Source organism: Molothrus aeneus, chromosome 20 (assembly GCF_037042795.1).
Source record: "Molothrus aeneus isolate 106 chromosome 20, BPBGC_Maene_1.0, whole genome shotgun sequence".
Taxonomy (NCBI): Eukaryota; Metazoa; Chordata; class Aves; order Passeriformes; family Icteridae; genus Molothrus; species Molothrus aeneus.
Window position 1 is genome coordinate 5,243,517 of NC_089665.1, and position 28,000 is coordinate 5,271,516.

At 58.1% G+C, this 28,000-nt stretch overlaps 1 protein-coding gene across 1 annotated transcript; it reads right to left on the minus strand.

Annotated features, from left to right (window-relative positions):
- Positions 1–560: 560 nt before the first annotated feature.
- SRRM3 (serine/arginine repetitive matrix 3) lies at positions 561–27,998 on the minus strand. Its single transcript, XM_066563596.1, has 15 exons — positions 27,911–27,998; positions 20,034–20,263; positions 16,913–17,014; positions 13,287–13,421; positions 13,096–13,176; positions 12,701–12,730; positions 12,221–12,289; positions 11,893–11,928; positions 11,195–11,245; positions 10,990–11,094; positions 10,210–10,381; positions 4,347–4,675; positions 3,563–3,790; positions 3,174–3,311; positions 561–973 (listed from the first exon to the last, which is right to left on the minus strand). The coding sequence occupies exons 2-15, from the start codon at positions 20,255–20,257 to the stop codon at positions 757–759; spliced, it is 1,917 nt and encodes a 638-aa protein (XP_066419693.1). The 5' UTR covers positions 20,258–20,263; positions 27,911–27,998; the 3' UTR covers positions 561–756.
- Positions 27,999–28,000: the final 2 nt, after the last annotated feature.

The following is a 28,000-nucleotide window of genomic DNA, read 5'->3' on the forward strand; positions in this document are numbered from 1 at the left end:
TGTCTGGATGCACCCCCTGCCCAGCCCCAGCCCTGCTCCCTCCTCCCGGGGGTGCCCCCCAAACTGGGGGGGTGGGTGGGTGCCAGGGCCGGCTCCGGAGCTGGGACAAGCAGCGTTTTACTCTGGATCTCCTCGCTTGGGAAGAGAATTACAGGTGCTGCCGGCTTTGTTCATCCATGGCTCGGCGTGTGCTCAGGTCTGGGGGGACCCCAAAATGTTTTGCAGAGCCCCTGTGCCCCGTGACACCCTGGGGACAACTTTGCTGGGGGAAACAGGGCCTTGCTCACCTCTGGTTGGCATCACACCCTCCAGCTGAGCCTGCCCCCTCTCCCGCCCACCTCCCCGGGATGCTCTTGTGCTAAAAAACAGTCAAACAAACCCAAAAAAAGCACAGGGGGACCCCAGGGGTGTCCCCAGCCACCCCCACCCTCTGGCCCCAAGGTCTCTGCAGAGCATTTGTTCCCTCGCTCTGTGCTCGCCCACCCCACCCCGCCCCTCCCCGGCACTCGCAGAAATAAGAAGAGATCCGAGATCCTCCCCTTCCCCATCCCGACCCCAAAACGCCCCGGAGCGGGGGGACCCACCCCCTCCCAGGGCGTTCCCATCTGAGTTCCCGTCCGTGCTCTCCCCCGCTGCCAGGTCCATCCTCAGCATCCCCCGGGGCTCCTTTGCACCTCCCCGCTGGTCCCGTCCCTCCTGGGGGCGCAGGCGGCACGGAGGGGGCAGAGCTGGGCTGTCGGGGGCTGCCGGGGGGGCTCAGAAGCCGGCGCTCTCCGAGCTGCTGCGGCTGTTGTAGCTGGGGCTGCGGCTGGGGCTGCGGGAGCGGCTGGGGGGGCTGCGAGTCCGGCTGCGGCTGCGGCTGGAGCTGTAGCTGTCGTAGCTGCGGCTGCGGCTCCGGCTGTACGAGTAGGTGCTCAGCGAGCTGGAGGACGAGGGGCTGGGCCGGTAGTAGGGGATGGGACGCTTGCGGGCGCTGCAAATGGAAAAGGGAAACTGAGTCAGGCCCCCCCCCGCGGCCGCTCCAGGAAGGGGGTTCGGCGCTGGAGCCCCGGCACGGCCAAGCATTGAGCCAGGGCAGCCAAGCATCCCAGAGGCCGCGCGTCAGTATGCGGCCACCCGGCATCACCTCCCCTTCCATCCATCCATCCATCCGTCCGTCCGTCCATCCATCCATCCCTCCATCCCTCTCCTCCTCCCCTGCCCCCTCCCCCGGGGTGTTAGTCCTGGATTAGGCAGCGTCGAGGGCAGAAAGTGAGCAGGTTAATGTGGCTTTTGTGTTTCCCAGACACCAAAGATTGAAAGCTGCTGAAAAAGAGACGTTTGGGATTAGCGGGAGGCGAGCTGCAGCCCGCCGGCGCCTGAGGATGAGGAGGGACACGGGAGGCACGGGGACAGTGGGGTGGGGGGACACAGGGGGCAGCGACATCGGGAGTCGGCCCCTTGTCCCTTCTCCCAGCCTGGTGTTAGTGGGACCAGAGAGTGGCTGGGTGCTGGGGGTGTGAGGAGACACAGAGGGGTCCAGGAGGAAGAGGAGGAGGAAGAGGAAGAGGAGGAGGAGGAGGAAGGGGGAAGGTTACCCTGGGAGCCAGGCTGGCGGCGATGCTCTCCGGGAGGGACCTTGGGATGAAATGGAAAAGGAGAAGTTGGCATCACTGAGGTAGGACCACATGGTGGAGGGTTTGATGGGAGCTGGGGACAGGAACTGGGGCTTCTGGCTGGGCTCTGGGGCAGGCAAGGGGGGCTGGGGGTGTTTCCCTGGCTGCCCCCTCCCTGCAGCATCCTCTACACCTCACAGAAATGGCTCTGCTCCTCCTGAACCCCGAGCAGAGCAGGGTCTGCCACCCCCAGCCCCCCAAGGATGGTGATGGGATGAGGTGAACAATCCCCACAGGGACCATGGGCTGCGTTCTCCAGCCGAGCCCTGCCAGCTCTCTGGGGACATCCTGGGAAAACCTGGATGGAGCAGGAGGGATGGAAACCAGACAATGGCACCTGGGTTGGGCTGGGAGCAGCTTTCCCAGACCATTCTCTTTCCAGGGCATCCATCAGGGAGAACTGTGGGGAGCTCTAACACATGGGCTCTGCAGTGCTCCTCCTGTCCTTTCTCCTGTCCTCCCTCCTGACAACTCCAGTCCTGCCCAGGCAAAACAAAATCCCTCCCACAGGGAGGCAGATTTCTGAAAATCCAGCCCCCCCTGATCACCCAGCTGATAGTGGGAGAGACAAATAGGTCAGGAAGGAGGTAATCTGGGCTGGGCACAGCCCCGCCGCCAGTGCTGCATCTTAACGAGGTGCTACATATGCACACAGTGTTTTGTCTGGCACGAAATATTGCCTGTCTTACAGCTCAGGATCCTGAGGCAATAGGATCCCAAGGAGGAGAAACCAGCTTTTGGAGGGCAGGAGAGACGTGATTGCAGACGTGAGCACTGCTGGAATATGCGCAGCGGATTAAAATTAATTCCTGTTTTCATGCCTTGAAATAGGAAGAGATCAGAAGGTCACAGCATTGGAGGCAGTCTGGTTACCCATCTGTCTGGGCCAGCTGATTCACCCAGCCATCCTCAGAGCTATCTGTGCATCCACAGAGCTGCTGCTGTCCATTTGTGTGTCCATCCATCCATCCATCCATCCATCCATCCATCCATCCATCCATCTGTATGTCCATCCATCTGTGTGTCCATCCATTCGTCTGTCCGTCCGTCTGTCAGTCCATCTATCTGTATGTGCATCCATCCATCCATCCATCCATCCATCCATCCATCCATCCATCCATCCATCATCCATCCATCCATCCATCCATCCATCCATCCATCCATCCATCCCCCCATCCATCAATCCATCCATCATCCATCCATCCATCCATCCATCCATCCATCCATCCATCCATCCATCCATCCATCCATCCATCCATCCATCCATCCATCCATCCCCCCATCCATCAATCCATCCATCCATCCATCCATCCATCCATCCATCCATCCATCCATCCATCCATCCATCCATCCATCCATCATCCATCCATCCATCTGCCCACCCAGGCACCCTTTGGGGTCAGCTGGCATCAGAGCCCAGCCCTGTGGCAGTGGCAGTGGCAGTGTCACGGTCAGTGGCAGTGTCAGAGTCAGTGGCTGTGGCAGTGGCAGAGCCTTTTGCCCCGTGCCAGGACACACCTGGTGATCCTCCTGGGCTCCATGAAGCTGGGGGAGTCGCGTCTCCTCTTCCTGATGGGGGAGTAGCTCCTGGAGCGGCGCCGGGGGCGGGCAGGATCGGGGTCACCGTGACGTGCTCGGGGCTCGTTGTCCTTCTCTCTACAGCCCGGGGAGGAGGAGGAGAAGGGTCAGGCAATGGGCTGGGGTCCCGTGTGGGACGCAGGGACACCGTGTAACAGCAGTCACTGCCCGGATGTCACTCCCACCTGGGGCTGGCGTTTCCAGTGTGACCAGCAATGACACGTCCCCTCCCCGAGTGCCAGGGCAGCCGGGACCGCCCTGAGCCGCGACGCCCTCTGAGCCCCCTGGCACCCGCGGTGTCCCCGTGCCCCTGTCCCCTCGGGCCTGACCTGCTGGCTGGCTTTTTCGGCGAGGGCGAGCGGGAGCGGCTGCGTGCTGCTCTCTTCTCCCGGGAGCGGGAGCGGGACTTGGAGAGGGAACCACTGGAGCTCCAGGAGCTGCTGCGCTGGCCCGGGCTGGGGGACGGGCTCTTCCTCCGCTCCGAGGCGTGCCGGGAGTGCTTGGCTGACGACTCCGAGCTGCTGTTGGGCCGGCCCCGGTGGTGCCGCTCCTTCACCCTGTGACGGCAGATGCCAGCACCGCCTCGCACCTGTCCTGGCTGGCAGGGTGTCCCCACCCCAGCCAGGGACCCCAGGTTCACATAAGGAACACTTCATGACACCAGTTTTTGACTGGGCTACATCCCTGACTGTAAAGCACAGGGTTTCCATTTGCTTGGCATCCCGCATCCTGTGGGATGCTGTAATCCCCTGCTGCCATCCAGGCACTGCCCTTCGCAGTGGGATAATGCCTCGCAGGGATGATCCTTCCCACAGTGCTACCATTGACCCACTGTGGCTCTTCCCTGTCCCCATCCCTATCCCCTATCACCATCCCCGAGTCTGTCCCCATCCCCATTCCCATCTCCAACTCGTCCTCATTGCCATCCCCATTCCTGTCCCTTTCCCATCCCTATTCCCACTCCCATCCCTTGAGCATCCCTACCCAGCCCCGCTCCCCAGGGCTTTGCCCGGATGGATTTAAGGGATTGCAGGGAGCCGCACCCCAAACATCCGAGCCCAGCTCTCGTATCCCGGCAGGGATGACAGGAGCCCATCCCGGGCACTCCCTTACTTCTTGCCGTGCGCGCCGTGGTTCCTGTCGGGGCCGGCGGGCGGGTGGTAGGGGTGGGAGCCGGCCGAGCCCTCCGAGTCGCTGCTGGAGCCGGCGGGGCTGAGCGGCGGCGGCGGCGGCTCCCGGGGGCCCGGGGGCCGCCCCTTGCTCTGGCCGCGGTGTCGGGACGGCGGCGAGGCACTGCGGGAGCGATGCCGGTGGCCGTGCTTGGCCCGCTCCGGCGTGGGCGACCGGGGGCTGCGGGCGCCGTGTCGGCCGCCCCGGGTGCGGGGGGACGGCGGCTCCGTCCTGCCGTGAGCCCGCGGAGAGGGGGACGCCGAGGCCGGCCTCTGGCAAAGGGGGGAGAGAGAGAAAGAAGGAGGGAGAGGAGGAAGGGGGGAAGGAGAGAAGAAAGAAGGAGAAAGGGGATTTTAACGGGGGGGCGCCGGGCCGGGGGCGCAGATCACAACGTCAATGCACATCGCATAAGGCAGGCTACACAGACGCTACTCTGCACCTTCCTCTCGCCCTCAACAACGTGGGTCATGCAAACCTCCGCATGCAAAACGCCAAAAAAATAGAACTCAACTTAAATCGTAATAAAAACCCAAAGGAAGGGGTGGGATGGGAGGAAAAGAAATAAATCCAAGAAAGCCCCAAGTCGTCGGGGAGGGAAAGCTTGAAGGGAAAGAAACAAACACCCCCCCCCTCCACCCCAAAAAACACCTGGAGAGGGGATAAAGCAAACCCTGGTGCCCGCCCGCCCCGACCAAGAAAGGGGAAGGGAAAAGGGGGATAAAACCCAAACGAAGGAAGGAAAATGGGGGGAAAATTAAAAAAAAAAAAAGAAAAAAAAGAAAATATGAGAGGAGGGAAGGTGGGGCAGTGGGGGAGAGTAAATCAGACTGAGCCGAGGGGAAAGGGTCGAACCAAAGAGGGCTGGAGGTGATGGGGTCTGCTCACACAGAGGCATGCACATATATAGAGATATATGTTCTGATACGTGTAGATTTTATCAATAGTACGGCTTTCGGCTTAAAACAAATCCAGAAACGAGGAAAAAACGGCACAGAGCGACAATGGAGGGCAAGGCAGGGGAGGGGGCCGGGGGGACGAGAAGGCATAAAAGAAACCAACAAAAAAGAAAGAAGAAAAACCATCCAAATCAAATCAATTTAAAAAAAAATAATAAAAATAAATAAATAAAAAACAAAGCAGAACTTCACAAATGTCCTCGTTACTGAGATAAACGAATGTCTCTGAGCTCTTCCTGGGACACGCATTGAGCTGTTAGCTGTGACTCTGCAGGGAACTGCTAAGTCCTCATCAGCACTCAACACAGACTTTGCTTTCTGCTTCCTTTTTTTTTTTATTTTTTTCCATTATATGCTTTTTTTTTTTAAGTCCCTCTTGGTTAACATCCACTTACCAAAAAAGTGGCATTTCCTCCTTTAGTAGGTAAGGTATGAAGAGAAGGGAAAAGCGGGGCAATATAAGTGCATCATTAGATTCACAAAAATGCAAGAGAGAAAGAAAGAGCGAGAGAAGGAGGAGAGACAGAGACAGAGCCAGAGAGAGGAGAAATAAAACAAACCAACTCACTTCTCCTACAGGGAGGGGAAACCTTGGGCCACCACCGTGGCCAAGCCCTGAGCACTGAGACCTCAAGGGATTTTGCCCAGCCCTGAGGCTCCCAAATATCTCAGCTCCTCTGAGCCACAAACGCTGCCTGGGTGTTTCCCCCATCTTTGCAAACACCATGAGACCAAAAAGATGGGTGGAAACAGCTCCTGTAACACCAGTCCTGCCCAAGCTGGCAAACCCCAGCTCAGGGGCCTTTGGGGTCTCCTTCCCCCCAGCCACAGAGCAGTGCCAGGTCCCTGAGAATCCCTGGGAGGGTGAATCCTGCACAGGGCATGGCTGAGTCCAGCCGAGGGGGTTCAGGGACATTGGGGTGGTGCCAGGATTGTGCCACCACACCCAGGGCTGGTGACCCCAGTTCCTCACCATCCCCTTGCCCCAAATACACCAGTGAATGGTCAGTGAATCCTTGAGGCTGAGGTTCTCTCCACCCATCCCCATGTGTTCTCAATGCCACTTTTCTCCCCCCAAAAAGAAGGGGGCAGGGTGAAGGGCTGGGATTCTGGGGACCACTACAAAGATGCTGCAAAAGGGACACGAAGCTTCCGTGCTCCTGAGCATCCCAGACTTCACATCCCACCACCTCCTTGTCCCCATGGAAAAGCCAATCCCTCCAGCCACAGAGCAGCAAGCTGCAGCCAAAATGGGGGGGATCTGGGGGTTTTTATTAGAAACCAGTTGCTGTTGCAATGGCTGCAGCGAGGGGGAGGCTGGCAGTGACCATCAGCCCTGCAAGGATCTGCTCCAGGGAGATCAGCAGCCCCAGAGAGGGGGATCAGGGGAGCCCATGCCCAGCCCCACATCCCAGGAGAGGAACATTAAAGCAGAGAAGATGATGAAGAAGAAGAAGAGGACGATGAAGAGATAAAGAGAGGGGGTTCCTCTCTACCAGGGTGGCATTTTGGCACTGGCTGGCCAGGCCATGGGCTCAGGCTGTGGGATGCAGGGCTCCCACCCAAACCCTGGAGTCTCCTGCCCTGGCGTGCAGAAAGGCAGCAAAGGTAAAAGCATCTCCAATAAACCCAAATTGCCAAAGAGGGAATTTCCCTCAGTCTAAGAGGGAAAACACACACTGGGCACCTGTGGGGATGGAACAGCCAGGGCAGGGATGCTGTCACCTGCCCCTCACAGACTGGGATGTCCTGGACCTGCCTCTCTCCACGCAGGAAGAATTAAACCTTTCCCTACTGCAGCCTCCCTCAGTATTTTCCCTGAGCTGGGTTTTTCCCCCTGAAGAGGGGCTAAACCCACACATCTCCCCAGATTTCTCATTTCCTGCCCCATCCATCCACCCAAAACCCCCTGTGCCCACTTCTACCCGTGGCCACTGCCCCTATTTCTCCCTAAATATCTTCACCTTCATTTAATGGGAGATTGAAAGGGAACAGCCGTGCTCGGCCCCTGAATGGAAAGGAACACAAATTCAGAGGGCTGAAAGACACAGAAATGCATTCTACCGACAGCACGAGGAGACGGGGAAGAGAAAAGGGGGGAAGAAAGAAAAAAATATTACGTGGACAGGGCAAAAAAAATATATATATAAAAAAAAGAACGAAAGAGAAGAGCATGGCTTTGCAGCTAACTGGGGAAAACCATACGAATAAAAAAAAATAATTATATATAGCCACCAAAAAGAGACAAAATGAGAGACAGAGAAGGGGAGTGAGAAAGAAAGAGAAAGAAAGTCAGAAAGAAAGAGAAAATAACATTAAATCAAGCTACGGTGCTTTTCAACAGGCTCATCTGCAGAAGTGAACGTGCAGAGGTGGACAAAATACCTACCTTTGGAATTGGCAGTGACAGGAATGCAATAATAAAAAAAGAAAACAATAATCTCCACATTTGGAGGGCAGAATGGGAAAAAGACAAGGACTCTTTAGTACGGCGATCCAGACCCCTCGGCTAATCCCGTTTGCTTTGCTTAGAATTTTTAAAATTATTTTTAAAATTGGTCTCTTTAGCTTCTAATTTTTTATTCTCTTTTTTAAAAATGTTTGTTTGTTTGTTTGTTTGTTTGTTTGTTTAATTGGGAGGCTGCGGCCGGCCGCCGAGCGGGGGGGCCGCGGGTGGGGGTGGCTGGCTGGTGTCTGTAACCCGATCAGGCTGCGGTTCAGTCTTTAAAAGTCACTCTATAACATGGCCAAGTCCCGGGTAACATGCAGGGAGGGCGATGGATGGAGGTGGGACACGGCGAGGGATGTCGGGTGGTGTTGGCCCAAAGAAAACCGGAGAAAGAGAAGGGCTGGAGGGTGCGTGTGGGCGAGGAGGAGGAGGAGAGACCCAGGAGGAAGGCTGGGAAGGCAGCAGGGATGGATGGAGACAGGACCGGGTATTTAAAAGGGAAGGCAACGCCGCGCAGCGCCCCGGGACACCCCTGGCGGCTCTGGGGGTGCTGGGGTGGGCACGGCTGAGCCCGGAGCTTTTGGGGGGGTCTGCGGGAGGTGGGGAGGGGGCTAGGGACTCATCCTGTCGGGATGCAGGGTGCGGGATAGCCCCGCACCCAGCGGCCTCATCCTGCAGCCGGGCAGGAAAAGCTCGCCACGGCAGCAGGATCCAGCCGAGGAGAGCAATTTGAGGAGGAAAAGGGCAATTCGCTCCTTTGCGGTGTAGAGCTGCTGGGTTCTCTTCCCTTTTAAATTCCTTGTTCAAAATATAGAAAATGGAAATACAATGTTCAGCGGCCGTAAATATTTAGAAAACACATCGGGTTTTTGGTTTTGTTTTGTTGTTGTTTTTTTTTTCTTCTCCACATTAACACACACAAAAGCAAAAAATTCTAGAACAACACGACGACGACGGGGTGGGGGGAAATAAAAATAAGAGAAATATATATCGTTTGCATTTCTGTACATCACAAGGGAAAAGAAAATAAATCATGAGAAAGGAAACTAAAACAAGGGGGCGGGGAAAAAAGCACGTTTCATTGCCCTTCCCTCCCCCTCGTCCCTGCTTCTGCTGAGCAAGAAATGGAAGTGTATATTACCGTTTGGGTTTTTTTCAAATGGGAGGCTAAAGAAAAACACAGATGGGATTAAAAAGAAAAAAAAATAAAAAATAGAAACCAGAGAGAGAAAGAAAGAGAGAGAGAGAGAGAGAGAGAGAGAGAGAGAAAGTTGTTGGAGAAAAGTCCCGCTGGTGCCGGGGAGCCAAGGGAGCTCGACGGCCTGGGCGATGCTGGGGTGGGCAGGGGGAGAGCGGGGCCAGCCGGGCCCCCGGGGCGGCGCCTCGGCACCCGACCCGCCCCACGCCCCCGCCGGAACCACAGGAAAGAAGAAAGCAGAGAGGTGCCCCGAGAGCTGGGCAGGGTGCTGGCTGCTGCTGGGGGTGCTGGGCTGGGCAGGGTGAAGGGGACGTGGGTGTGCACCCCGTCTGCCGGGGTACCCCTGGCCCTGCAGGTGTTGGGGTGTCAGCGTTGGTGCTGCCAGCCCAGGACCTCACCTGTGGGAATAAAGATCCCTGGGGCAAACGGGGACCTGTGTGGGCTCCATCAGTGGAGTGTCCGGCTTTCACTCAGCCCCCCTTAGCCAAAGCAGGCTCCTCACCATGCCAGCACTGGTTGAACTGTGGCTGGCTCCCTGGGCCCGCTGGGTTAGGGCTTTGCCCCACTCAGCAAGGGAGCAGCCCCCAAGGTTTCACCAAGATTTTCACCTGGGGATGCTGAGGCAGAGCTGGGGATGCTCAGCTCTGATGTCACCTGCCATGGGGACCTCAGTGTCCTAAAATCTGAGCATCCAACATCAAATCCCCTCCAAACCCTAACTTGGTCAGACTGGGTGTTGGAGTCCTGAGCACTGGTGCTGGCCCTTGGCACTAGGGAGAGTTGGGGTTGGTGGGCAAACAAGAATTTTCCTGCCTTGGCCATTTCTTGGCTGCCTGGGATCAATCTCAGGGAGGTGCTGAGCCCAGTGGTGACCCTGGCAGGTGATGCTGGCCTGCCAAGCCATCATCCGGGGGTGACATCCGCAGGGCGACCTGTGGCTTTGGGACAGGGATGACCTGTTGGCTGCCCTGATCCCTGCCTCAGGGCGATGGGCTGGCTCCCCCAGGGAGATCGTGCACCCAGCGCGGGGTCGGTGAGTGCTGGGAGGGTGCAACCTGCACCCCGCATCTCCCCCGTGTGCTCCGGTTGGGCGGGGCGGGGAGCCGAGCGAGTGGGGAAGGAGGGCAGAGGAGAGCAGGGGGGCAGTCCTGTGGAGGGAGGAGGGGAGGGAAGCGAAGAGTGATCCAAGAAAAGCCTACGTACATCCGAGGGCTCCGGGAGCGGGGCGCCGTGGCTGTGGCGGCCGTTCTGGGCGCTGCCCTTGTGCCCGTTCTGGTGCGGCGAGGCCGAGCGCTGGGGCGAGGGCGAGGACGGGCTGCGGCTGGAGCGGGCGCTGCTGCCCTTGGGGCCATCCTGCCGGCGCTTGGGGCTCACCCTGAGGGCAACAGCACCGTCAGCTGCCGGCACCCCCGGCCCCGAGCCCGGCCCCGCCCTTGGCCCGGCTCCGGCAGAGCCGCCGGCTGCAGCCCAGGCTTTGTCGAAGCCAGAAATGGGATGAGAATCGGTGCTTTGTGCTGTCTTTAGCTAAAAATTGAAACCCCGTCTGCGGACCATGTTCCCAAACCTTCCAGAGATGCTGCAGCACCATCCCACTCCCCTCTATAGCTGTCTCAGGGATGTCTCTGCCACCTGCCTTGACCCTCCATCCCCTGGGGTCCTCATCCCTGGGACTCCCCTGCCACCTGCCCTCTGCCCTCCATCCCCAAGGGTCCCCATATGTGGGACATCTCTGTCACCCACCTTCTGCCCTCCATCCCCCAGGGTCCTCATCCCTGGGACTCCTCTGCCACCTGCCCTCTGCCCTCCATCCCCCAGGGCACCCATCTTCTGGGACACCTCTGTCTCCCACCTCCCTGCCCTCTACTACATAAGAGTGTCCATCCCAAGGACATCTCTGTCCCTGCCCTCTCCCCCACGGGCTCCCATTGCGGAGGCTGGGGGTGGCTGTGCTGGTGGGGACGGGGGTCCCGGGCTGTCCCTTACCTGCCCGGGGATTTGGAGCCGCTGTCGTCGGAGGAGAGCGAGGCGCTGTGGGAGCTGCAGGAGCTGCGGCGGTGCGAGCGCCAGGCCGGGGACTCGCTGCGGGACCTGCGGAGAGGGCGGCCGGGGCCGAGGGACAGGCTGAGCGGCCGCGGGGGACACGCAGGGACACAGAGAGCCCCGCTGCCCCCGCCAGCCCGCCCCTCACCTCTTGCGCTCTTTGTTTTTCTCTTTCCGTTTGTTCTTGGGGCTTCGAGACCTGCGGGAAGAGCCGAAAGCTGCAGACGTGGGAGCGGGGGCAGCACCTGGGGGTGGCTTTCCCAGCCCCCCAGAGACACCGAAGCTGTGGGAGGAGTGAGGGGAAGGACCTTCCTGGTCTGGAGCTGGGCTCCATTGAGGTTCAAAGCGTGGTGGGGATCCCAGATGGATCTGGGGGGACTGTGGGGTGGGTCAGTGCAGGTTGGTGGGACTAGGCAGGAGAAAAATGGGGGACTGGCTCTGCTCAGCATCTTCAGGGCTTGAGCCCATTGTCACCCCCCCAGTTGTTTTGCCCTGTGCCCTCTCTGGCACCCTTTGTGTGCTTTTCACTCCTTTCACCTTAAAATAGCAGTGTTGGCAGAGGGCATCTGCAGAGCAGGGCAACAGTCAAGGTTTGCCCCGGCCATGGCTGCCTGGGATCCCCCCTCCTCCCCTGGGGGACTTTTGGGGCCCCACAGTCAGCCAGGGTGGCCTTGTGCCATACCCAAGGGCAGAGGACACAGAGCAGTGTCCAGCTATGGGGTGAGGAGGCTCATCATGATGGGCAGAAGAGAGGGGACAGCAGGAGGGCAGCACACAGAGGGTCCCTGGCAGGGGAAGCTGGCAGCTGGTGGCAGTGAGGCGGCTCCTGGTAGCTGTCACTCTTACCTGTGTCTTCTCTTTTTTCGTGACCCTGACTCAGACCTAAGGGATGAAGAGGAGGCAGAGATGAAGGAGATTACACTGATCTGGCCAGGGGGGAGCAAAGGCTGGGCAGTTTCCAAGCATGGGGACAGGGGGGTGGCCCCGAGGTGGGCTGCTGGATGGGGCAGGTGACAGTGGCTGTGAAGAGGTGATGGCCCCATGAAAAGTCATCAGAGTCCACCCCTATCCACTTCTAAATCCCACCCCAACCCAAGGGCCTGAGCAGCCCCAACCAGCCCCTCTGTCCCCAGCCACCCCTGCTGTCCCCAGCCTGCTGTCATGTCCATCCTACCTGTCACGTCTGTGTTTCTTTCCAGTCTTCTTTTTCTTTTCCTTGCGGATGGGCGAAGAGCTGTCACAGCTAGAGGGAAAGTGGGCGCCCTTGAGCAGGGAGCAAGGGACTCCCCAGCCTCTTCCCCCTGGCCCAGGGGAGCCTGGTCCCACCACCCCCAGCCACGTTGCTTCCCCTGGACCATCCCATGGGATGCATGAACATCACATGGCAGTTATTTCCTGGGGGATTTGGGCTGGGGGACAGAAAGGTCAGCCTCCTTTGGCAGAAGGGCTCTGGCTGCCTTCAGTTATGGAATGCCCAAATCCTGCTGTGTCTCATTGCCACCTCGTGGGCTCTACTGCCTCCAGCAGGAGACAAGGTGGCCCATTCCCAGGGGGATTTCAGAGGGGACAGTGGGTGGCAGAGGCCTGTCTGTGCCCAGCGGCCTTGCAAGCCCAGAGGGGACCCCACAGCCCACCCAGCCCAGTGGTCACTCACCTGCGCTCTGAGCCGGGTTTCCTCTTTTTGCTGCCATGGGAAAGGCAGAGAAGAAAGGGACATTAGGGACAGCAGTGCTAAGTGGTGAGCTTTTGGGTAGATGGACCCTTCACAGAGCCATATCCTGCCTGGTGCAGTGCCCTGTGGCAGTGAGCTCCTTCCCCACATGGACCAGGCAAGGTCCCAGCAGTGCATGCAGTAGGTGTGTGCACACATGTGTGTGTTGCAGTATCAGTACATGCAGATGCATTGCATCTCTTAAGGGTGCACATTCAGGGATGTTCTGTCCCCCAAAGTGGGGTGACTTGCCCCTCCAGAGCCTGGCAAAGGGCTGAGCTGGGAGGTGAGCTGCCCTCCAGAGAGAGGGGACAGCACAGGGACAGGCGGGCACTCACCGGCTCCGGCGGTGACCTGATTTCTTCTTCTTTTTCTTCTTGGGTGGAGGAGAGGTGGAGCTGCTCGAGCGTCTTTTCAACCTGTGGGAGACAGCAGACAAGGCTGGGAAAAGAAGAAGGGACAGGCCCCTGGCCTCTGTGTCCCTGGATGGGTACCCTGTGCCCAGCAGGTCCCCAAAAGCCACGCAGACCTGTACTCGCGGTGGCCGCTGTCCTCGCGGTAGCACTCGGCCGAGCAGTCGCACTGCAGCAGGCAGCCCTCTCCATAGGCAGGGTACTCCACCTCGTACTCCTCCCCATCTGCCCCGTGGTGGTTCTCTATCACACTGCCAGAGGAGGAAGAGCAGGATTAATTGGGGATCCCCATTCCCTGTTTCCCATCAGAGCAGCTGGGGCAGCCCCAGTGCAGCTACAGGGGTTGGGTGACATTGCCTCTGCCACAGCATCTCCAGGGGACCTTGGTCATGTCCCTTGATGTCCACACACAGCAAAGTCCCAGGGTGAAGGTCTGCTCAGGGTATTCCTGTGGCTCCAGTCCCTGCAGAGATCCCCACCAGGCTGGCACAGGGACACTGTGACACTCAGGCCACCATCTCCCCACAGGGCCCAGCCTCAGCCTCGTTTGGGCCCCTTTTGGCTTTGCTCAAGTTCTGGGGCTGAGCAGGAGGCTGGCTCGGCCCAGGTGGGTTGCAGGGCTGGATAAGGGTGAGAGGAGCTGGCAGAAGACCAGCAGTGGAAATTTAGGTGGGAACTGCCCAGGCTGATCTGGGCTTTGAGACCAGCATCCCCACAGTGCCACCAGCTCAGCACTGGAGCTTCAGGCAGGTAATGGTCAATGTCCCTCCTAGGCCAGGTGAAGAAGGGGTGGGGGGACATCATGCCTAGAGCCATCAGGGTCTCTCTCTCTCTCTCCTGAGTGACTTCATCAGCATTAATTTTTCCCACTGCCATGGAAACCGGCATGAGGTTGCCATTGACTACCGGGGCTGTGGGCAGGGCTTGGTAGAGGCCTGGCAGCTGGACTAGGACAGTCTCAGGAGTCCCTGCCCAACCTCTTCCTGATGCCCCACCTCCCTGGGCTGGCTCTGCCATCAGCCCCAAGAGCAAAACCCACAGGGAGCCTCTCGTTTGCTCTTGGGGGTCTAGGACATCTCACCCATGGAGGGACAAGGACATCCAGGTGCACTGGAAGGAAACTTAAGAGATGTGGACAGGCATGGAGGGTACCCAGCACCACAGCAGCCCAGGTGTTTGCTTCCCAAGGGATATTTGCCCTCAGAAACCTGATGAAGGCTCCTCTGCCCTTCCCAGCCTGGAGGTGAGCAGTCAGCAATGCTGGTGGAGAAGTGCAGCCCCACAGCATCAGTCCCTTGGCAGCCTGGCCATTGCCTGAGAAAAGGGAAGCTCCCAGTCCCAGACTGCAGATCTGACAGAGGCACGTGTTGGCATCCCTGACCACAGGCAGGCCATGGGCTGTTTAACCTAATTAGAAATGCCTTGGACCGAAACTACGCACGAGGCACCCTCCCCTAACCACGGACGAGCGCTCAAGCAGGACTTGGGCTCCCTTCTGTGCCACCACCATGGCGGGCTGGGTCCTCTCCACATGACTCCTGCTTTGGCCATGTCCCAAAGGTAGAATCAGCCTTTCAACCACCCACCCAACTGTGGGAAGGGGGAGAAAAGAGGCAAAGAGAGAAGGGAGCGGGGTTAATTCTCTGTGTGTGTCTCTGCTCTGTGAGCAGGCAGTGCTCCACGCCAGAGCCTGCTGCCAGCACCTCACCCATTAGCTGTGCTCAGCAGCTCAAGACCAGCCTTGTGCTGTTCCAATTATCCCTCCCTGCCCAGCACACACTTGCCTTTGTCTGCAATCCCACCAGCCTGTCCATCAAACCCTTCTCCTTGGGGACCAGGCTGTACCGAGCTGTGCACATGGAGACGGGAGCTGGGAGAGCACAAAGAGCAAAGCCAGGGACTCAGGTGGTCACAGCTCTGCTCCATGTCTCAGTTTTCCCTGGAGAGTTATGCAGATGATGCTGAGCCCTGGCATTGGCTCTGAAACAGGACCAGCTGGTTCAGGCTCACAGTCCCGGCAGCCAAGGACAGCACGGTAAAAGCCCAGAGCGGTGCTGGAGCAGGAGCAGCCCACGAGGTGTTCTGCTGAGCACTCTCCCAGCCGCCACCACAAGGGCTGAGGCTCTTTATTTAAAGCTTATTTAACCCCCTTGTCCAGCCTCTTCAAGCAGCAGAGACCTTTGGCATGCAGGATATCCTCCAGGAGCTCAGATCCCTGCTGCTTGAGGAGCCACCTCCTTTGGACCCAGCTCCTACCAGCCTCCTCAAGCGCCTCTGGCTTTGCTCTCCTCCAAGCAATCCTTTGCTGTGAGACTGCTCCTTCCAGCTCAGCACTATTATTTATAGCCCTGGGGCTAATCTTTAATGATTACCCTTCATTTTGCAAAACCAAGCCTGTAAAGGTGACAGCCAGGGCTGCCTGGGTAACTTGCAGGCACCTTTGGCTTCCCCGTGTGCTCGTTACTGTGCTGGCCCTAACGAGCCTGCCAGGAAGATGCCCTGGAGATGACTCCTGCCCCCACAGGCGAAGGCCACTTGTTAACACCTCAGGCATGATGCTCAGTGACCCGGGCAGGATGGTTTCCCCCATGCCTTGTTTTTTCCTGCCTGGAGGAGAAGGATCCTGAATGTTTCACACTGTTCCAAGCCCATGAGCCCCCATCCAGGCAGGGCACAGCCATGTCCCTGTGTCCCACCCTGCCTGGCATGCCAGCAGAGTGGTGTGAGGGAGGCTCTCCCTGCTGCCATGGCTTCCCTGCCTCCCCCCTCGCCCTGATTTCCTGACCCTAATGAAGCATTAATATTCAGTGAACCTGAAGCATCTATTCCTGTCCCAAGTGACCTGGTTTCCAGGCTGATGGATGGTGCACGCCAGGCCAGCCATGCTGCCTGGGCCATTAAGCATTGCACTGATAAATCATCATCAAGCCAGGCTGGACCCTGGTGAGGCAGGGAACAGTCCAGTGCAGGGCAGGAGCAGCAACTGGCATGTCCCCAGCAGGAGCTGGGCTGCTTTGGACACCAAACTGAGCCCTAAGCCCCCTTCTAGGGCAGATGCAGCCCCCCAGGACAAGGCACTGTGAGGAGTGATTAGAAGCAGAAGAACAGCACAGGATCTCCTTGGAGGAGCTTCTTCCATGGGGTCCCTGCCCCTGGCTGGTGGAGTGAGCCAAGCATTGAGAACTTCTGCACTTGGGTTTCATCCTCTGGGACAAGACCATTGCAATGCTGGCCTCTGCACAGCACCCAGAGGTCTCCAAACGACCAGTGCAGGACAACCTTTAACCTCTCCAGAGGTAGGACACTGCCTTAGAGAGGCAAAACCTGCCTCCAACTGACTGAGCAGCCAAGCAACTGACCAACCATCAAATGAAACAACAAACCAGCAAATCAACCAACAAACCATCAAATCAACAAATCAACCACCAGACATCAAATCACCAAATCAACCACCAACCAACCAACCAACCATCAAGTCAAACAAGCATTGACTCAAAGCCAACACCCACCCATCCATCCATCCATCCATCCATCCATCCATCCATCCATCCATCCATCCATCCATCCATCCATCCATCCCTCCATCTCTTGATACCCTCTCCATGTCCATCCAGCTATCCAGTCATGCTAGATACACCCTCATCCACCCACCCACCTGCCCACTGGTGCTCAGAGGCAATCAGGGATGTGCCTCTCTGGGATGAGACACACAGATGGACCAACTGGAAGCTGCCTGACTTACATTTGGCGCCCGTGCTGGTCCTCCCTGGTGAGCACACCCTCCTTCTCCATCAGCATTTGCCGAAATGTCCCCACTTTCTGTCGGATCTCCTCTTCGGAGTACCTGGATGGGCAAAGATGTGGTCAGGGCTCCATGCTGGAGCATGGGCTCCCCATGGACCTGCTGAGGAACTCTACACCTTTGGAAGTGACACATGGCCCAAGGGGACAATCAAAAGGGGAGGTGGCATGGTGATAGTCATCAGGGCCTGGAGCACAGCAGGACCTCTGCTCAGTCCCCTGCCACCACTATCCATGTCCTCCTCTCTCTTGCCTGCTTCTCCCAGCAGTGCTTGGCAGAAGAAGAGACACCAAAAAAGAAAAGGATGACTATGAAGTTGCCATTCCCTGTGACCACCCCAGGCTTTGGGGAAAGTGCCCACCAAACCCTCTTGGCAGTGCCACCACTGCAGCCAGTGATTCTGGGGTTCCCTCCCAGCATCTCTGTCCCTTCATGAGCTCCCCCTGCTCATCCCCTGGTGTTGTGTGCCCTGAAAGCTGTGCCAGCTCTGCACTGCCGCTGAGCTGACTCAGGCGCCGCAGGGTTATTAACGAGAGACACTAATCACTGTGTCCTGGCATCTGAGAGCAGCCACTGCAAACACGGCACTCCTGCTGTCCCCAAGGTGTCCCTGCGAAGGGACAGGTGACAGCCCCGGCCAGGTGGTCCTGTGCCACATCCCGTGGCTGCACAAGGGCACCTGGGCATCCTCCTCAACTAAAAACATCCCTACAGAGGGATGTAGTGGAGAGACCCACGATGCTTTTGACATCATCCCAGGGGAGAGGGTGAAGGGAGAGGGACATCATGTCACCACCACATTGCCACTCTGGGAGCGAAGGGGTCAGGCTCTGTGTGTGTCCCTGTGCTCAGCCACAGCCTCTAGAGGGGCTGCTCAAGGCCCACCCTCTCCATCACACCCCACCAGCATCACTGCCATGAGCCCAGAAAACTGGATGCCAGAGCCAGGCCTAGCCCTGCAGTCCCCCAGGATGGCACTTCACACAGCCCTTGCTGGGGACAGTGATGCCCCTTGCAGTGCTCTGGGTGCCCTGGGTGAAGAAGGGCACGTGGCACCACCCACCCCTCCTGCAGTGTCCATGAAGGGGAGCAGCAAGGAGAGGGGAATTAATATTAACAAACTTATTTGCACTAAAAGGCTCTCGTTAACTCCCCAGCCACACTCCATACAGAGGAAGGCTCATAACAGGGTATGGAGGCAGCCTGGCTGCTTCCCCTCACCTTGTACCTGGGCATGGGGAGCCCCAAGACCCGGGTAGGACCCCTAAATGCTGCTCTGCTTCATTCCCTCGATGGCAGTGCACCCAGATGGGCAGAGTGGCCACCCCACAAGGATGGAGCTGACAGCCCCGGCCATCCCATGGACACCAGCCAGCCCACAGCAGCAGGAAGATGTCTGCCCAAGATCAGCATTTGCTGCAGCACATTAAGAACACGGCCGGTGCTCTTGGAGAGGGGACATGAGGCCAAACAGGAGGTGACAGATGGGCCACTGCGGCTGGGCCATTAGCAAATCTGTGGGGGGAGGCCAAGGGGAGGAACTCCCCACCACCTCCAGGGATGGAGGCAGGAGCACCACCAGCCCTTTCCCTCCTGCATTCCCCTGGTGCTGCTTATAACCCTGTAGGAGGGGGTTTGCTTTTGCATTTAACATATAGAATGGATTTGGGAAAGAAAGAAAATGTGCTGACACTTCTTTTCTGGACAAGGAATCCAGCCTGCAGGCAGGGAATAACTGTGCAGGCAGCCTGGAGCGAGTTACAGCACAGGCAGGAGGAGCCATCCTCCTTTAAGGAAACAAGGGAGTGCTTAAATCCCTGCAGAATCCCCTCTGCTGACACTCACATCCATCCTGGAGCTCTGCCCTCATCAACTACTCCCCCAAGGCCATGGCCAGGAGGCTGCCCCTGGTCCAGGCAGAAACCTCAGGGGTGCAAATCCCTTCTCATGGAACCCCCCTGGAAAGCCCCAGTGTGGAGGGGAAGAGCAGGCAGAGGATTAAGCAGGTTGACCAAGATTATTACTGTAATTATATTATCATTTCAGCGTATCACCATCATCAGTGTTATTAATAGCCTTAATAACAGCAAAGCAATTACAGCAATAACAACAATCCTGGTTGCAGTACTGCTATTACCCATTGCAGTAATGCTACTACCAGTAGTAAGATCCCTACTAGGGCTCAGGAACCTGACAGGAGGCTCAGGGCTCCCCAAAGTGCCAGGTCAGCCTTATTTATTTCCATAATGACAAATTAGGCACAATCATTATTCCAGTCTGTGTGAGACAATTTAATTCTGGGTCACGCTTGCACTCTTAATGAAAGCCTTGGCGAAGCCTTCCCTCAATCCATTTTCCTTCTCCCCAGCTGATACCAGTCCCCATCTACCCAAGTGTGCCGAAGAATTTGCTCCATCCATCAGGTTTTAGAGAGCTGTCAGAGGGATCAGGATGTTTGCCTGCTGCCACAGACAGCACAGCCATGCCCAGCAGGGATGGGGCGCTCCTTTCTGGCCCCCCAATCCCTTCTGCCCGCCCAGAAAGGGATGTTCCCCAGCCCCTTGGGTTTTTCCCTATCCCTTTGTTTCCCAAGGGGAGAGCAAAGGCTGGGGAGCAGCTTGCAGTGGCCATGGCATTGGCAGGATGGGGACAGGGGGTCCTGTCACCCCAAAACTGGGGAGGAAAAGGAAAACAAGGCAAACTGAAGCTCTAAACCAGCCTCTCCAATGACTAAACCCCAGATTTCCTCTGGGATCTCACATCCCAGGCATGTGGGGAACAGGATGGGTGGCACTGATGACTTGTACATCCATGAGCAACTTCACTCCTCTTTCCTGCTTCAGCTTTCCCTGTAGGACAAGCTGGGAGCCCAAACTTCCAAGGAGGGCAGGTGGATGAACTCCTAGGCCTTTCCCACCACAGTCCAACCCACCAAAGCTGCTTGGTTCACCCAAAAAGGATTTATTTCCAAACACTTGCCACATGAATTTATTTTTTAAAGGGGAAGAACAAAGTGCAAGCAGGTCAAAAGGATCCCATCCCCAATGTCCCCATCACTCACCCCTGCTCCTCCATCATCTCCTGCAGCTCCATGCACTTCAGCTCCACGCGCCGCTTGCGCTCGTGGTCCAGGATTTCCCGGTGAGCCTTCTTCACCATGCTGGGCTCCACCAGCCTCACCTCCTCCTCACCCTTGTGCCACGTTCCTGAGGCACCGGGCTGGGGGAAGCCGTTGGAGGCCTCCTGGGGCGAAGGAACGTCAGCCCCATTGTTGTAGAGAGCCATGATTGCCTGGCAGGGAGAGAAAGAGTCAGGGTCAGCGCCTGCCCTGCTTCCCCTCTCACCCCCTGACAGTGAGGGGACCCTGCGAGGACCTGAGGGTAAAACCTTGCAAGCAGGTTGATGGGGACAGTGACTAGATGTCCCTCAAAAGCAAGGCTGGGGCTACTCATGTCATCATGACAAGAGGGCTGGCTCCTGGGAAAGAGAGGAGGATGCTCTGCTCCAGACTTGTACTGGAAAAATCTGGCAAGGGTGGGTCTGAGGGGCCCAAGACAACAGCAGGACATGGACTCCATGAACCCCATTGTCAGCCAGTGGGGGTTTGGAGCAGGGACAGACATCTATCCTCACATTCCTCTAGGGACCCAAAGACCCCAGATGTCCCCTTGCATTTCCCAGCTGCACTGGCTGGTTTGGTTGCAGTGGTGGGACATCCTGATGTCTGGCTCAGGCAGCAAACACTTGCTGATGCTGTTGGGCCATGGCCTGGCATCCTCTGGCATAGCCCAGTGTGGGTTGCAAGGGGAGATGAGGATCCCCACCAGCCTCTGCCCCTCTGCCTTCTCCCTGCTCCTTCACCTTCACGTGTCTCTGCCTCCTCTTTTCACCACACAGTCAATGTGTCCTCACTTGGCTCCAAAAATAACCCCTGCAAGAGGACAACTGTTCCCAAGCAGCACTGCCATGCTGAGGCTCTGGCTGATGCTCCCTGAGCCTGAGGGAGGAGATGCTCCCAAATCTCCTGGATCAACCAGACAGACACAGCCCTGTCTCAGCACCCTCGGGCCATCGGCGCATGGCTGAGCACCCATTCCTTGCTGTCCCCATTTTCCTCCCCTGCCCAGCACTCCAGCCCTCTCCTGAGCATGGGATGCTCCCACTGGAGTTCTGCTGCCTTAACCACCAGCTCCACCAGGCTGCAGAGGCACCACCTTGCCTTTACATGGGCCCTGCACAAAGAGAAATGATCAGGAGCAAAGGCAGAGCATCCTGCCTCACTCTCCAAGCTGGATTTGGGCTTGGAGAAGCAGCTTTTGCCAGAAAGACACTTCTCTGAGGTGTTTCTATCCCAGGGATCCTGCTGGAGAAGGATGGGTGATGCCTGAATGTCATCTCCTAAGCAGGAAGCAGCCAATGGAGGCTGGCACATGCTGCCCATGGAGGATGGGGCAAACACTGGCCCAGGGAAGGCGGAATCCCTAAGCCCAGCAGAAGCAGGAAGGGCAGATGGACCATGGACTCATCCTCACTGTTTCAAGCCCAGGAAAGGTTTGCCATTCCCAATGTGCCATTCCACCAGGATACCAGGCAGTTCAGAGCTTTCCATGACCAGGCCAGCTGGGACAGAGCCAGGGTGGGAATGCAGATCACTCATGAGAAGTTTTGATGAGGTTTCTTTGCTGTTTGGGAAGAGAAAATACCCTGGAGCCCTCCCTGGGATGGTGGGGCCAGAAGGTGTCTCCCACCCCACAGCATCCCCCCAGGACATCCCTGACTCTCCTGCTGCCTCTGGCTGCCCCACACAGTCATTTATCTCCTGATGAGCCTGCTCAGGGAGGACAGCAGCTGAGTGCTTAATTACAAGGCTTTTTTTTTCTTTTTTCCCCCTCATTACTACCATGCAGAGAGGAGCCAGCAGCCTTTATTTCCACAGAGACACTGGTGCAGCAGGAGCCAGCCAGGGCTCTGCACTCCTGGATGTTCATTCCTGAACCTCGAGGGTCCCCTGGTCCCCCCTTGCCTGCAGCACCCACATTTCAAACCCCATGATACCCCACAGCCCTGCTCAGCCTTCACTGCCCACCCTGAACCCAGCCCTCTCCATATCCCAGGATGGCTCCAGGCTGGAGAACAGAGAGATGCTGCAGAAAAACCTTGGGGGCTCCTCTCCCTCTGTTTCCCATCAGGACATGAAACCAAAAACCTGGAAGGAAGCTAGAGAAAGGGGGAAGCTCCCTGTATAGAAACCTTTCCCCACAGGGGAGGAGAGGGGAAAGGAGAGGATGCTTTCTGCAGCAGCCTCTGCTTGCTTGTCCCCAGTGGGAATTCATTTTATCCTGAGCCCAGCAGTGGATAAATTCATTGCTGAAAAACCTTGACAGTGTGTGGGATATGGAGCTGGGCAGGTAGATGGAGACAAACTGGCAGCTGGATGGGTACCTGTGAGAGAAGGCTGCATGGTGGGGGAGGCATGCAGGAAATGCTCCCTGAAATGCTCCCATCAAAAGGAGGGAGCTGGAGAAATCCCCTTGCACCTGGGGCCAGGAAGGTGGAGCTGGCCTGGGGGTGGACATGGTGCTGCATGCCAGTGTCCCCTCAGCCTGGAGCAATGTTCACCGTGGGAGCTGCCACCAGCCCCTGCCTCAGCCACAGCACGGGCAGGGAAACAAAGGAACGGGGAAAACCCACCCACAACCCTCCCCCCAGCTCTCCAAAGGTGCTCCAGGCAAATCCCTGGGTGCCAAACAGAGCCAGCCCTACACTGCTGGTGACAATGGGGACAAGGCATCAGCGCAGGGCCCATGTCCCCCAGCTGGGTCTGTGCCCTCCCTGCCCCACAAGGAGAGTCCCAGTGATGCCCTGCACTCCAAGGGACAGCTCAGGGACACAGAGTGGCTGACACCACCACGACCTCAATCCATTGGCCTCCACACAGGGACCACCTGGTTCTGCCAGCACCAAAATCAGCACCAAACCCATCAGCACAGCCCTGGCCAAACAGCAGTGGTTTCCCACCAGGCTCGGAGCTACCCCGATAATAAAGATGATGGTTAAATATTTCATTATCTGCAGTAATTACCCACAAAACATCAATCACTGGCAGCCACTGCCTGGCTGCCTTGCCCAGAGGGAGAGGAGGCGCCTGGGGTGAGCTCTGTGTCTCCACACACTCCCAAAGGCTGCAGGATGTAGCTGGAGACAACTGCTGGCATCCATTGCCACCTCCCAGATTCCCTCACTGCCACCCAGGAGGGCCCAAACCCCCTGGCACCACGGGCTGGAGCTGCTGGGGAAACTCCTGAACAAATCCCTCTTTTCCCATATTAACCAGGCATTCACCCACGGATTTTGGGATCCTGATCCTCCTCCTACGTGCCACCTTGGGCCTTGGGGAGGTCAATCCAGCTTTTCAGCTTGCAGGTGCTTTCTGATACCTGGATTAGAGCTTTTGGAAGTGTTCAGAGATGCCCCATACTCCATCCTCATCCTCCATCCCTATCTTCAATCTCATCCTCAAATTCCATCCTCATACCCCATCCTCCTCCTCATCCCCTTCCTCATCATCCTGCCCATCCTCATCCCCATTCTCCATACCCCTCCCTATTCTCCGTTCTCCTCCATCCCCATATTCCATCTTCATCCCTCTTTTCCATTCTCCTCCTCCTCACCCTCCACCATCACCCTCCACCCCATCCCCAGGTCTTCTCTCCCTCTCTCCCTCCCCAGCCATGCTGAATCACAACCAGGGTGTGGAGGGCCTGGGCACCCTCAGTACCAGCTCAGAGACTGCCAGGACAGACAGAAGGACGGACACACTGCACTTTGCCCCTGTCACACAGCCAGGACAGGGGGTGCAAGGCCCAGCCTCGCCATCCTGCCTGGGTTTGGGGCTGCTGGCTTCCAGCCAAGGTCTGAATGGACTTCACTCCCTGTGGGCTGGGGTGGCCCGAGGATGGTCCCAACCCTGGGGCTGTCCCAGCTGGGCTTTGTCCAGCTCACAGGTCCAGAACTCCAGCCCGAAAGGAAAGAAGCAAAATGATGGGGAAAAGAGCGTTATTTCACGCTCTGGCCCTTCCCATCGGGCCATGCTGAGATCTCCCCGCCTGGGCCCCGCTGAGCCCCGGGCGCTGAGCAGCCGCCGCAGGGCCCTGCGGCCGTACTGCGGCTGGAGCGGCTTCCCGGGGGGAGCGGGGACGGCAGCGCGGAGCCGCCGGTGCCTGGAGGCTCTCCCGGCTGCCTGGATGCTCTCCCGGGTACCTGGAGGCTCTCCCGGGTGCCTGGAGGCTCTCCCGGGTGCCTGGAGGCTCTCCCGGCGTCTCTCCCTCGCTAGGGAAAGGCGGCAGCGGTCCCCGGGCGTGCTGCCCCCTCCCCGTGCCTCGCTGCTAATTAAAGCCGCCTCCGGCCGGCGCTCCATTAATTCTCGCCGCATCCAGCTGCACCAGCCGGGGCGGCCGTGAGCGCCCGGGATGCGGGCACGGGATGTGGGCACCGAGCCCAGCACGGAGGCTCCCTGGACCACTCGTGCTCTGAGCGTGCCAGAGCTCGGCCCCAACACGCCAGAGACAGCCCAGATGAGGTGAGGATGCTCCGCTCGCTCCAGAGGGGCTGAGAGGGGTGGTCCCCATGGTTCTCCCGCCTGTTGGGATCTCATCAGGACACACCACCAGCAAATGAAATCATAACCCTGTCCCCAGGCAGGCACAGCCCCATCCCAGGCTGCTCCCTATCTGTGCTCTGGCGACAGCTGGGAGAAAATATTTTTTTTCAAGATACAAAATATGCCAGAACACCACGGCCAGGCAGCCAGCCTCCTCTGAACACCCAGCTGGAGTTACAAAGAGGAAAAGTCCGGGGCTGCTGCCATTAATTGGGCTGACCTTCTCCGGAGCTGCCTTCCAGTGCCAAAAACTGTGAGTCAGACCTTCAAGAACGAGGGAAAAAGGCAAATGTAGCTTTAAAAGTGCAGCCATTCTGGGGCTCGTTAGCGCTGCCCTCCAGTCCCAAGGCATAGGGATGATGCCCCTGGGAAGGGACAGTGGGAACGGATTGGTGACAGCCGTCCCAGTGCTTCCATCCCTATTTCCCCAAGCCCAGGGCATCTTTTCCTACAGCTGCCTCAACAGAATTTGACACCTCACAGACTTAAAAGCAATTAGTAAAGAATATATGGATGCTGGCTGGGGGGTCAGGAGCTGCAGATGCATGTGCATACCTACGTCTGTGCAGATATATATATATATATGTATATATAAAAATACATATATATTTTAAAATAGATGAGGAGGCTGGTGGAGAAGCTAAACAGTTGCTAAGCAACTGGGCTCCTTCCTGGCTTGGGGATGTAGGGATGGGGGAGCCAGGATTGGGAACTGGTCCCACACTGGACAAGCATCACACAGGGGTGTGGGTCACAGAGATCCCCTGGAGACGATCCAGGGAAAAGGGCACAATGAAGGGTGAGGAGCCAGGATTAACTCCTGTCCCCAAAATGCTGCAGATGAAGCCCCCCCAGCCTGAACCCCTTGGGCTGTTGGCCATTGAGGAGCTCCATTCCCAGCTTTGGCTGGAGAAGAGCTGGTGGGAAAGGGGTCACCCCATACCAGGGAGGGAGCCCCACTCAGTGACCCCATTCCTGAATCAGGGACGAGGGAAAGGAGCAGCACATGCACGAGGTAACAGCAATCCCCCCATGCTGAGTGGAGAGGCAGCACATCCAGCTAATGGGTTTTCCTATGGGATCCCCAGCCCTGCATCCCTTTGGCCACACTTCCCTCATCCCCTTGGGAATGCCCTGTCAGACCTTCCCCAAACAGGAGGTGCTTAAACCAGGAATGGGGATGGAAAGGGGGAGCAGCCACCCCAGGTTTTGCACCTTTGGGGCCATTTGCTTTGCTGGGCAAGGAGTCAGGAGGAGGTACAGTCAGCTCGAGGCCCATCAGCCCTCTGAGGAAGGGGAGTAACAACACTACTACAAATAAAAGCAATTATTGAGCACATGGAGGAGCAGGGGGATGACTGTCACAATGAGGTCACCTTCCCCAACGGGGACACAAGCCTGGTGAACAACCCCTGGAGCTGAGCACTGCAGGCAGAGGGGGGTCACGGCCAGTGCAGGGGGAGCATCCAGCTGGGAATCCCCCCTAGACCCCCCTCCCGTGGCTGGCTGGGTGGTTGTGTAACGGGAGGAGCTATTCCGGGGTTTGAGCACATTATATAAGCCACGGGCCACCTGGCCGGGGAAAACGGGAGCTGGGAGACAGGAAGGAGGAGGAGGAGGAGGAGAAAGGGCTCTGGGGATTGGGGACCCCCATATCTGGCAGACCCTCAGCATAAGCATCAACCCCACAGGGTGACCTGCACCCCACAGGCATCCCCTGCCCAGAGATACAGGGTGAGCACCCTCTGCTCCCTCTTCCAGCAGCCTCCAGGACCTGCTTGCACACACCCACCCACAATGGGATCTGGCTCCTGGGGCACAAGACCCTTTGTCCACAGGAAAAGCAGCATTTTCTTGGCACCAGAGACAAAGCCAACCAAGACCCCTGCACCCCTCTGCCTGGCAAAACCCTTGCTTGCCATTCCCAACAGTGACCAAGGACCAAAGGTTCCCTACAAATCGGCCCAATTTGAGGCTCTGAAAGCCCCCAACATTCCCTGCATGTGCTGTCAGGATGAGTCCTGGGACAGGGGGGCAGGTGGGAATTTGGGGGAAGCAGGTGAGACACAGAGGGTGGCACTGTGTGAGGCAGAGTGGGACAGAGCGATGACGATGTGTGTGTGGACACACTGTCCCCAAAATCCCCCCCCAGCGGGGGTGTCCCTGTGCTCCTGCCAGAGGAGAATCCACATGCCAGGGCAAGGAGACCAGTGAGCATCTGCACCCTCAGAGAAGGTCCTTGACATTTGTCATCAACTTGAGACACCCCCAAATGCTGCCAGCTCCCAGGTGACCCCCACACAGCAGTGGGAGCGCAGGCAAACCAAGACACATCCAGTCTGAAATCTTGCTCTGAAGGGAATGAATGAACCTGTGTCCTCTGAAAGTCCCCCTGAGCCATGGCCTGACCCATCACCCCCAGCCCCCTGCAAGGCACAGCCTGGACATCCCTGGGGACAAAGCTGATCTGGGAAGGAGAAGCACAGAACACTCCCAAAAGACAAGTGCTTGAGTTGCTGCTGTGGCTCCCCGCTGCCAAGCCTTGCCCCCTTCTCCTTCCCTCGTGCAACACCCGCAGGGTTTGAAATCTCATCAGCCAAACCCTCCCCAGCACAGTCTGGGGGTCCACACAGCAGAAAGAGAGAGGGGCTTTGGGAACCTTGTCTCAGCCTTGTCTACCACCTATACCAGCATCTGCTGAGGGATCATCCCTGTCCCGTCCTTCCCAGCCAAAAACCTACTGCTGGGGGTCACCCACTGTCCCAGTCCCATCCTGGCTTCCCCCAGCACGGAAAAGAGGGATGTGGGTGCCCCCCAGCCACTCCCCCAGCACCAAGGAGCCCCTGGCACATCCCCGTCCCTGGAGGGACCCCCTGTACCCCAAAAAGCGCCTCATCTCCAGACTCCTCACGCCATCCCACACCCCCAGGAGCATCAAACCCCACAGGGGACACCCCTGGCACACCACTCCCAGTGGGGTCCCCAGCTGTCCCAGAACCCCCAATACCCCGCACGCCTTCCCCATCCCTTCCATCCATCGGGGTCCCTTTGCAGACCCCAATTCCCAGCCCCCTGCAGAGCACCGCACCCCCAAATCCCCATCACCGGGGACCGTCACCCGCCTGTCCCCAGCACCACCGGATGGGTGGGGGGGCTCCATCCTCCCGCACCCCCTGCACCTCCCAGCGGCCCCCTCATGCCCCGGCGCGGTCCCACCGCCCCCCGCCCCGCTCCTCTCCCTTCCCGGCCCCGCAGCCCCGGGCCCGGCCGCGCCTCACCTCGCCCCGCCGTCCCGCTGGGCCCGGCCCCGCTGGGTGGCTGTGGGCCGCGGTGGGTGCCGGGGGTGCCGGTGGGTGCCGGTGGGTGCC

Excerpts from the sequence above, each read along its gene's own strand:
- SRRM3 (XM_066563596.1), bottom strand. The coding sequence starts at position 20,257 with ATGGCTCTCTACAACAATGGGGCTGACGTTCCTTCGCCCCAGGAGGCC. Across the intron at positions 17,015-20,033 it reads GAGATGATGGAGGAGCAGGG|GTACTCCGAAGAGGAGATCC; the intron begins GTGAGTGATGGG and ends TTGCCCATCCAG. Across the intron at positions 3,312-3,562 it reads CCGAAAAAGCCAGCCAGCAG|AGAGAAGGACAACGAGCCCC; the intron begins GTCAGGCCCGAG and ends CCCGGGCTGTAG.